General features: G+C 36.2%; 2 protein-coding genes across 2 annotated transcripts; both read right to left on the bottom strand.

The window, feature by feature from the left end:
- LOC110817178 (RING/U-box superfamily protein) lies at positions 1-1,213 on the bottom strand. Its single transcript, XM_022045607.2, has one exon. It carries the CDS (start codon positions 733-735, stop codon positions 316-318), a length of 420 nt encoding a protein of 139 aa, XP_021901299.1. The 5' UTR covers positions 736-1,213; the 3' UTR covers positions 1-315.
- A 930-nt stretch (positions 1,214-2,143) lies between these two features.
- LOC110817135 (lysine ketoglutarate reductase trans-splicing protein (DUF707)) lies at positions 2,144-7,314 on the bottom strand. Its single transcript, XM_022045546.2, has 15 exons — positions 6,949-7,314; positions 5,589-5,738; positions 5,349-5,451; positions 5,089-5,235; positions 4,365-4,469; positions 3,953-4,036; positions 3,768-3,883; positions 3,563-3,664; positions 3,369-3,482; positions 3,236-3,292; positions 3,067-3,133; positions 2,897-2,950; positions 2,735-2,809; positions 2,600-2,635; positions 2,144-2,432 (listed from the first exon to the last, which is right to left on the bottom strand). The coding sequence occupies exons 2-15, from the start codon at positions 5,606-5,608 to the stop codon at positions 2,319-2,321; spliced, it is 1,194 nt and encodes a 397-aa protein (XP_021901238.1). The 5' UTR covers positions 5,609-5,738; positions 6,949-7,314; the 3' UTR covers positions 2,144-2,318.
- Positions 7,315-10,417: the final 3,103 nt, after the last annotated feature.

The following is a 10,417-nucleotide window of genomic DNA, read 5'->3' as shown; positions in this document are numbered from 1 at the left end:
TAGAAAAATAAGGGCCCATCAAAGTTCATAAAAATTTAAAGAGGCCCCAAAATAGCAGCTCTTACAAATGTTTTCGTAAGAAAACACTTCAATCCCTTTATTATGTTATACCCTCTTGGCATTCAATGTTACAGGGTATACATCATAAAGCATACATAAACAGTCACTCTTAGTCTTGTTTAATTTTTGCTCAAAATCAAACTGGTTGGCTTTTCTGTTTCTGGGCACAAACAAGTAAACTGCTAAAAACTAGAACACCAAAAATCCTTGTCCTAACTAGAATCGAACCATCAATCTCTAACGAACTCTTACGATCTAGACGTTTGATCTGCAAAGAGGGCAAGTAGTGCGTTTATTATCAAACCATTTGTCTAGGCAGCTTTTGTGGAAGAAATGCTTGCAACCCAGCTGGCTCACCTCCTCATCAGCTTCAAATCCACACAGACAAACGCAACATTCTGCTATACTGCAGATACTCCTGCAGCTATCACAACCATCAATGTTACGGCTTGTTGCCACCCTGTTGTTGTGACACAAAGACTTGAACTGGGTTATTGATATTCTTCTGTGTCTTGAGAGATTCTCGGCTGGGTCTTCCTCTAGATTTGTTGCACTGCCCATCACTTGAAGCAAAGATCTCACCATGTTCTTCAACAGAGCCACTGACAACACTGTGTTCATTACTAGCACTGGTAGCACCCCTTCACCTGCACCTAGAAAGTTCGACAGCCCCATCTTCTTAATTAAAGAAAGAAAACCCACGAACACAGGAACACTCACCTTTCTAATCTCTATGCCAAACAGCAAGAGAAAGTGAGAGGGGGAGGAAAATGATGAAGCAACCAGTTTGCTTCGGAATAACAAGCACAAGAGGGGGTTCTTACATGGGCCTGTTTGATAAATACAGCGGGCTTATGGTAACCAACAATGTATTAAACCTGATTCAGTGGATTAACCATGTTGAGGTCACCGGTTACAGGTGGCAACACGTGTAAGGTTGGTGCAGTAGTGTGATTAGAATAAGGTGAAAATAAGGGTTTTTTTTCCAGTGTAAGGCGGAGCCACGTTTGGTTTGAGTTTTGCGTTGTCCATCCAGGTGGCGTGTTGTGGGTGTTGGGTCACCATCTGCAGTCTGCGTTAGAATAGTAAAGTGGGAAGGTTCTTGATTCTTCGAAGGCAAGTTTCAGGGTCAAGAGTAGAGGTATACTTACCATTTTATTAGAGAGATCTACTGATGTGGTGGTGGTGGTTTCTGTTGGTATGCTGTCTCCGTGTACAGTTTGTACTGCTTAAAATCTTAGCATGTCCCAGATCATATATTGTCATGATTTGGTTGCTCCCTAGGTCGGATTTCATTGTCCACTAATACGGCCCAACTTTGTTGTACTATGAGATTCTTTTTTTTTTTTTTTAGAAATTAAGGTGAAATTCATTTTTTTCAAAAAAAAATCTAAGGAGACTTGTTAGGAAAAGAGATTTAACTCACCGTGACTTGTCTTTTATTTACAGTTTTCGTAGGAAATTTTCTTACAAAATAACAGATGACACATAAAACAAATTAAATGTATGCAGTAATTCATTCGACCTTTGGTATTATTTTTTTGATTTTCCATTTTGGGTGGACCGACATGATATGCAAACAGAAAGAACAGGAACGTTGTGTGGGTTTTAGCATTCACATCTCCTAGTGTTTATTGACACTAGAAGACAGATAAAACGAGCCTTATCATCCAGATCGAGTGACAGTATGACCCGCGGAAGGGGTGAGAATGATGGCAATCTACTCCCAGTAACACAAGATTTTTCTTTTGCTGTAAAAAAAAAAAAAGGGCAATTTCAGGACTTCTCTGGCGTGGTCGTGGAAGATACAGAGCAGATTCGAGGTGCTTTAAGTACAAAGCTGGCTTCACAGTCGACACCAGAATCCAGGACCCACCCAGCAACGAAGTCATGTGAAATCAATTCTCCCACAAACATATATATATCTTGTCACCTGTACTCACCACCATGCATTTGCTTCTGCTGTGCCCATACGTACATTACAACCATACCACTTTTACAGCCACCAACGCCTGCTCAATTAATCAAAAATAGGAATTCGCGCTCGTATGAGACAATAGCCTGAATTTACACACGGAGAAGATTTTTCTAAGACCAAGACGAGCAGACCTTATCATTGATATTACTACTGATAAAAATAATAATAATAATAAATAATTGTTACATCTATAATATTGGATTCTACATATATTTGAAAACCTAAGCACTGTGGTAATCATATGATTGTGTACAGTCAGGCTCTGTGTTGTACTTGTTTCCTAATGACCCGTAAAGTTGGAAGAATCAACTCCCATTGTCTTAAAATAATTTCTTTCCGCATTCGCCATCCTGCCCTGAAACATAGTCCACTCTTTTTTACATCTTTCCCTCACCTGCCACCAATAATTAGAAAAGAATATTAGCTAAAAAACTTCAATTTACATTTATTTATGCATATTAGCAAACACTTGAAAATATGTGCACGGTCGTGTCTAAAACAACAATGTGCATCTCCAGTACTGATTATCAATATAAAATTTACGATTAGTTGATGAAGTACCCCTTGCCATGGTGCCTTCCCATTCTGAGCCTCTCCCTGCCAAAAGCGAGTGTGCAGTGTAAGTACTTCCTCCCAAGTAAAGTTAAAATTGAAAGCTAACACAAATTACAAACGGTTGCCAGAATTTCTCCTCACTTGGTTGCCCAGAGAGGGAACAGTTTGATGAACAATCCATTGAGAGTCTACCACTCCTATCTTTTCATGGGCAGGCTGTTTTATCAAGGAAAAGAAATTATAAACCAAAACATTTAAGACAAGAAACAAATAATTCAAACGAAAGAGAAACGGGTCTCTGACCTCCACACATCGTCTCATGGCAAAATCAAGACCCCACCCATGGACCAAATCATTCTGCAATTCCCATAGGAAAGCAATTAAGTGCCACTGGCAATGAATGAATGCTTATGACAAACATGAGTACAGGTAAAACAGAAGAAGAGCAACAACAATTAGATTGCCCTTGACACCTGAATCATATGCCAAACACACCGCCATGCATCTCTTGAAAATACTGGAGCCATAATCTCAACAAATCTGCATTCACCAAGACACAATTAAGAGATCATCCATTCCCATTGAAAGATTAGAAGAACAAAGCATATAACATCAACAATAGCTTGAGGAAAGGTGTCATACGCTGCACATGGAGGCAGATGTGGATCAGAGCACCAGCCTGGTTTCTCCTCTGTTACCCTGATTAAATTTAGATAAAAAATAAATTATTATCATTCTCTTAGGAGTTCTGGCACAATCATCCTGTCAGTCTTACTTGTGAACTTCACGGTCTCCTCTTCTCTTAGTCATCTGCCATGTCAACCCTTTGTTAGGTTCCAAGCCAGGCTGCGAAATCTCCAAACCATGCTTCTTCACTAGTCTAACGTACCTGAAATTGGATTAAAAGGTCCTGATAAAATTTCTGTTGAAAAAAACGGAGGGTTCTTGTTCGAAAGCTACAGTACTTACTCTTCTGCATTAAAGTGCTCCACTCCCAGGTCTTCATCCCAGATAAATATGTAGTCGTATGCAGCCACAATGTCAGGATGCAAAAAACGCTTTGCATACCACCTGGATAAATTTTCGAGAAAGAATTATGATTATCTAAAATAATCCACCCTTGAAAATATTCAAGGTTACAAGCAATGAACTTAGACTAGCAGTAGTTGCTCACCATTTTGTCTGCTTCCTGGCACTCACATGAATTGCACGCTGTGACCACTCAAACTCATCCCATTCAGTTGTTCGCCCATCATAGTGAAATAGAAGAATGGTAAAGTTCCCTGAAAACTGCTACGAAACATATTTACTCACACATACAAATAAGAAAGAGAAGGAAAGGATGAGATCAGAACTAACCTTTTTAACACAGGCATCGATGTTATTTCTCTGATTGTAGCCAACAGTAAAGGTGACAAGATACTTTGGCCTGTCAGACAAGTCCTGAAGATGCAACTCAATCAAACACCCAACTCCAAGAACAAAGATCAGCATTCTAATATCCAACATCAAAAGTCAAAACCAGCAACTTTTTGATGCATCAAGGCATCTCTAGATGGTGAATATAATAATGGATTATAATTTAGTATGTGAACATACAAAGTCAAGACCCATGAAACAACCTGTTCCCTGCATATCTAGATCACTGTTCCATCTCATACCTAAAAATTACAGGAGAAAGGCCCCTTTCTTATAATTCATATCCTAATCATAATTTCACATATGCCTATAAATTGCAAGCAGATACAAGTGGAAATATAAGGATACCCACCTCATTAGGGTTGCCCCATAATCTGTGAAAATAGAAGTCTGACTGAGCTCTAACGATACCTGGTGGTAGTAATTCTGCACCTCGAGGATTTGACGGGACCCAAATCTGCAGCTCTAACAATTCAACTTCTTATGAGAAAATAAATAAAGTAATACAAAAATCATAGATTGCACTAGTTAATTTGTTTTCCAACTTCCTTACTTTAGGAAATGAAATATAAATGGCCCGATGATAAATATCATGAGAACAGCTTTTGTCTGACACATAGAAGAGGTCCTATGCTGCTCCTTGGAGCACCAAATCTATCCGTTCCGTTGTTCAATCAAGTTAAGTAATCCAATTTTGCAGCTTACATATCTTACTTCTGAATGATATACAAATCGACATACTATGGCATCAGAAGAATTAACTTGATATAGAACTAAACCCAGCATCTTTCCCGAAGATGCAGCTTGTCTCAATAACAAATTTCTTTCAGCAGCAACCTATTTTCTTAGGTGCCCTTCCTAGTCAATAAAATTTCCATCCTAGAAACTAGATCAGCATAAGAATCTGAAACAATATATGATTATTCAATATGCTAAAAGCACTAAAAATAAAGTAGGATGACATACTCTTAGTAACAACATGACCAGCAATAGTTCAAATATTTGACAACATAAAACATATATTGTTTGGAAATTCTACTAATACTAATATCCAAAGCAAAGGAGATTAGGCATGCCTTTAGGGTATCATTCGTGGATGAGCTGCCATTGTTACTTGTCAGAGATGACTGTATACTCAGAGCTGCTTGACTTGAGAGGCCGGATCGTTTCTCATCAATGTAAGAAAGGTCAGCGGAAGGAAGAAGGCTGGCTGGCAGATTTAGCTGCACAATTTAGAACCAGCAAAAGGTTGGCTTACTTAAAACATCGTATAGATTTAATGAATGACATGATAATAATATAAGTATAGCTAAAGAGAGAACTTCAGTTTGTGTACCTTAGTTAATGACAGTGTTGGGAAAGAAACTCCTATCAAAAAGCCAAACACTATTCCAACAAATGTTGTCACAATAAGCCTCATACTCTCATTTGGTTTCCTACTAATCGAGATGCAGCAACATGATAAATATTAGATTAAGTTACTAAAAAATCTAACAAGAACTCAGGTGAAGTTTCTCCAAATAGATTGAAGAAAAAGAACCATATTCTTCAATCAGAAGCCATATAGATTCTTAACCTGCGTGAAAGGGTTCCCATTCTGTTCTTAATCTCCTGTCTGTAATTTGGAAGAGAATGAGTAGTGATATTGATACGAGCTTTTGAATAATGTTTAACAGGTTTTGAGTTGCTGATTTACGATCAAGCTGATGGAAAGGGGATCCAGAATCTAATGTGGCACAACATTGTATAAAAGACTGATATCAGTTTACAAATATACAGCATGTATTAGGTGAAGAATCATCAGAACAGTTAAGTGAAATTGTGACTGAAATTAGATTTCAATGAAGAACTGAGAATAATGCAGCATTAAGTGATCAGAGGTAGAATTTCAGCCTAAACTCATAATTACCTTAATAGAACTTGCAAGTTACCGAGCAAATATGCTACTACTGAACAAAACACTAACGAGAATAAGAAATTGACGAACTACTGAGATTGAGTCTCTCAGTTCTATTGCCAAGAAAATACTAGCTCTCAACAGGTTATTTATTCATAATCACTCTCCCAACCTGTTACATGCTGTTTCAATTCCCATTCTACCTTCTGAATCACATCCTAGGCACAAATATATTTTAAGACTGAAGGGCAACCAGTAAAGGAGAATTACTGAAAAGTGGAAACCCCTCATCCCCATGGCTAAAATTTAAAGGGGAAAGTAAAACCTTCAAATACACACCTTCAAAACCTTAGAAAGGAATCAAGTGAAAATCCGAGATTCACATAAAGCAACTAACAAGTATTCAAACAGTTTTAAGAGTGAAACCATGAACAAAGCAACTTGTTGGCCGTGGCCACCTATAAGCAACTCATCGAAGAAGCAACCATGTGTCCCTTTGACAAAAGGCAACAAACACAGAACAAGCAGCCTGTTTGAATTCTCAACATTTGGTATCTCCACAATCAAGCAACCACGTGCTCAGTTTTTGACCAAGTAACTAGCAAAATCCAAAGACCCCCATACTTTTAAATACTAGAATAAAAACAACTAGACGTCCGTAGACTGTAAGATATTGGATTAACAAATGAAGTACGCTTAAAGTCCGGTCATACTTCAACAGTCACCGCAATTACAAATAAAACCAACTGAAATTACTGCAGACGATAATAGGCAGATAGGCGCAGACAGAGTTTCTTAAAAAATTAGCAAAATCTTAAAATAGAAAATAACCGAACTGATAAACCAAAATGTAAATCTAACGGCTTCGGCACTCCACTAAAAATAATTACTAAATCAAAGCTAAAGAACGGCTAACCAGCTGCAGCTAAGTAGAGAGATTCTGCCTCGCATCAGAGTATCGATCAGTAATGATTTATGTCCAACCAAACATTAAATAAGTAGGTAGTTGAAGACGAAACGATTGAAGAAAAAGTAGTACCTGAATCAAAGATTTCCGGCACCCGCAGCAAAGATCTGGGAAATGGAAGATGAAGAAGCAGTAAATCACGAGAAAATGACTTGGAGCGAAACGAAATTTGAGCTCTAAGCCCTTCAAAACCTCGTGATCGCCTTTTCTGAAATCAAACTCCAAACAGAAACGTAACAAACAGCAGAGAATCAGCAAGGAATTTCCCGGGAAAAGGAAAGAAAGAAAACGGGCGAGATACTTTGTTGAGGTTAATTTTCTTTAGGCTTCCTTCTGTTAAGCTAGAAGATCAGGCTGGTATTATGCGTGCGCGATTTCAGAGGAGGGAAATGAGAAGGAATTGCAAATCTTAATATATAAGCTTTGCGATTTGTTTGGAATTTTATGAGAAGAAAAACTTAATATTACGAATTATGTAAGTATAAATAAATAAATAAATATTTTGTACAAATTATAACACCAAAATTATTTTAATAACAAAAGTAAAGATCAAATATAATGTGATATTTACTTCCCAATTTTTTTGAATTTGAATTTAGTAGATAGATCCCAATTTATTACCAAAATTGCAAAATTAAATAAAAATAAATAAATTGGAAAGGTATATGTTTTTTGTTTTATTGATTTATTTATTTATTTTTTATTATGGTAAATAGTAATTGAGGGTAATAATGTAGGAGTATTTTCATACGTTGATATTTTGGATGGAGTGAAATGAAAAGAGAGTTTAAATTATTTAACTTTTGTTTTGGAGTATTTCAAGGTAGTGCATAGAGAATATATGCTACGATGGTGGTTTTGTTACACGTGGCAAACAGGATATTGATTTAAAAAGTGGATTAGATGCGTGTTTGGTAATTTCCATTACTAGTTATTTTAAAGCATGTGATTAGTATAATTGGGGTCCGTCTTTTCAAAAAGGAAACTTGTTTTTTAGTGGTCACCTCCAAATATATATATATATATTTTTTAATTTAATACTTAAGTTTAATAGTTCAAATTTGTTATATTATTGCCATTAAAATGAATTAATTTATTAAAAAAAAAAAAAAACAAATTCATTTCCACCCATTAATCATGGCGTAACTCTAAACAGAGGACAAGTGTATTTTCTAAGTTTTGTGAAACAGAGTTTGTTTTATTCCAAGTTGAAGTTTCTCTACTGTTGGTAATCCAAGTCCAAAGACGAAAGGTAGCAACATAAATTTTTCACTCCTTTTGTTTTTGTTTTTTTTTACTTCAATAATTAACGTTTTTCTTACTTCTTGGTTACTCATCAACACTACATACATGATGCCTCTGGGTCTGGAGGGTGGGACCCATTGTAAATGAACGGTCGTGATCTAACTTATTTGATGGGATGGGCCCATGTTTATCAGCGTCAACACTCTCCTTCCTCACAGAATTGGCACCCGTCTACGCAATACAGCTCTTGACGGAAACGTAACTCCATTCACTCTTCTTAACCGGGCTACTTTCATTTTCATTTAATCTTGTTTATGACGGTGTGGTTTAACACAAACGGGAAGCGGAGAACTGTTTGTTTTGTTAATGCGTCCGAAAATGACGCGGTTAATTAACACTAATCCAGATTATTAGCATAATAATCGAGAGATTGACTTTGACTTTGACTTTGCTCGGCGCAAATAAGGAGGTTTTGTTGACTCCACGTTGCATTAAATTTCGAATTCAATGGAATTGGACGATGCCGTCCTTCCGCCCTTGCCTACTCCACGTGGTGCTCACCTATTAGTTTTATAAGTTTCATTCACAATTACTGCCATTAATTACCTCAAAAGTTTAATTTAATTTAATGATACTGCACAAATTTTGTAACGAAAATTTAAAAAATAAATAAATTGAAATAATTAATTAGAATTTATATTTCTTACACGAACTATTTAAGATGTCAAATAGCGCTACGAAAATTATTTTTTTTAAGAAAATATAAAAAATTAAGGAAATAAACAGAGAATAAAATAAAATAGCATTCTACTTATAGCACTCTTGTGGATCGGGTTCTAAATTCTAGTTCTCTAAATCTGAAATTACTAAATAAGAAATGAGTTATACTATCTCAATAAGAATATTACGCTACTCACCGACATAAAAATAAAAATTAATAAAAAAATAAAAAATAACTAATTTAGTACTTAATTAAACAAATTCATTTATCGATAATAAAATTATTTATCGTTCACTTACCGTAACGAGATTTACAAAAATTACTATTGAAATAACAGTATAACATTTATCATGATTTCATATTCAATCGATAACATGCATATATTATAATTTCATATTCAATTAACCAAAACAACAACTATTTATTTTCATCAGTCTGCTGGTATTTATGGGGGTTCATAGGGATGTTCTCACTACGCGTGAACCATTTTCTTTAACATTATTAATTAACGAGTTGTCTCCATACCTCGTCCTGTATGGGTGCTAAATAACTAAACTTCAATACCCCGTCCGGTATGAGACAACGTTCACGGTAGGGTTTTCAATTGATCTGGTCCGTCCACCATTTCTCAAGATATCCAGTGAGGCTGTCGTTTCATCCATTTACTTAATCACACAATTTTCTATTTACCTTTAACCTCCAGTTCCCTAATTCAACCGTAACCATACAAAACAAACAATACATGCATTCAAAACTATAAAATCGATCAATCAAATACTATTATACATTTAAATCATAAAATAAATCAATAGAATCAATAATGAATAGTTTTCGGTTCTGCCTCCATTAATGATCTGTAATTAATTATGAATATTTTATAGATTTCATAATTTACCGTATTATTGTTAATTAGATTTCAATTACATAACAGAGAATAGAGTGGAAAATTCTTCCTCAATTTGATGTCCGAAAAGCTAAATTGCTGACTACGCTTATTGGCGGTCCCTGGGTTTCTTAAATTTTTCTTCGAGAACTAAAACACGTTACAAGTATCTACAAATATATCAAAAAAATTCAAAAATAGTGTCAGGATCCCTTTTTGGCCAATTCCGGAATTCTGGCACGCCGCGCTCCAACGACGGTGCTGCCGCCCGTGGCGGCAATCCGCCTCAAATTGGCTATTTTCAACCGGTTTTGCATCAATCCTTACGAGAAAACACGCTAAGGGGCATCAGTTGACCTAAAAAAATTAAAAAATCTAAACTCACCCGCAGCAGGGCTCTCCGGTGCTGCAGTTCCGCTGGCTCACTTTGCGGTTGGGTGTTTTACTCTAGTCAATCTGTAGAGAAGGAAACGGTGATCAAAATAGTGAAAAAATTATGCAGAATGGGAATTGGGAAGGGCCTCATCGAAGACGGTTTTTTCAATTCTTTGCGGCAGCGCCACTGGACTTTGCTTTCGATCTTTAGCCAATTCACTAGTCCTTTTGCTCTAATTTGGCTATGTAGGTATTTAAAATTGAATTCTGAGTAATTTTTTTTTTACCTCTTTTGGTGGTCAGAAAGAGCTCCAGCA

Source organism: Carica papaya, chromosome 8 (assembly GCF_054855325.1).
Source record: "Carica papaya isolate Zhongbai chromosome 8, ASM5485532v1, whole genome shotgun sequence".
Classification (NCBI taxonomy): Eukaryota; Viridiplantae; Streptophyta; class Magnoliopsida; order Brassicales; family Caricaceae; genus Carica; species Carica papaya.
This window is presented reverse-complemented; position numbering and strand designations above follow the sequence as displayed.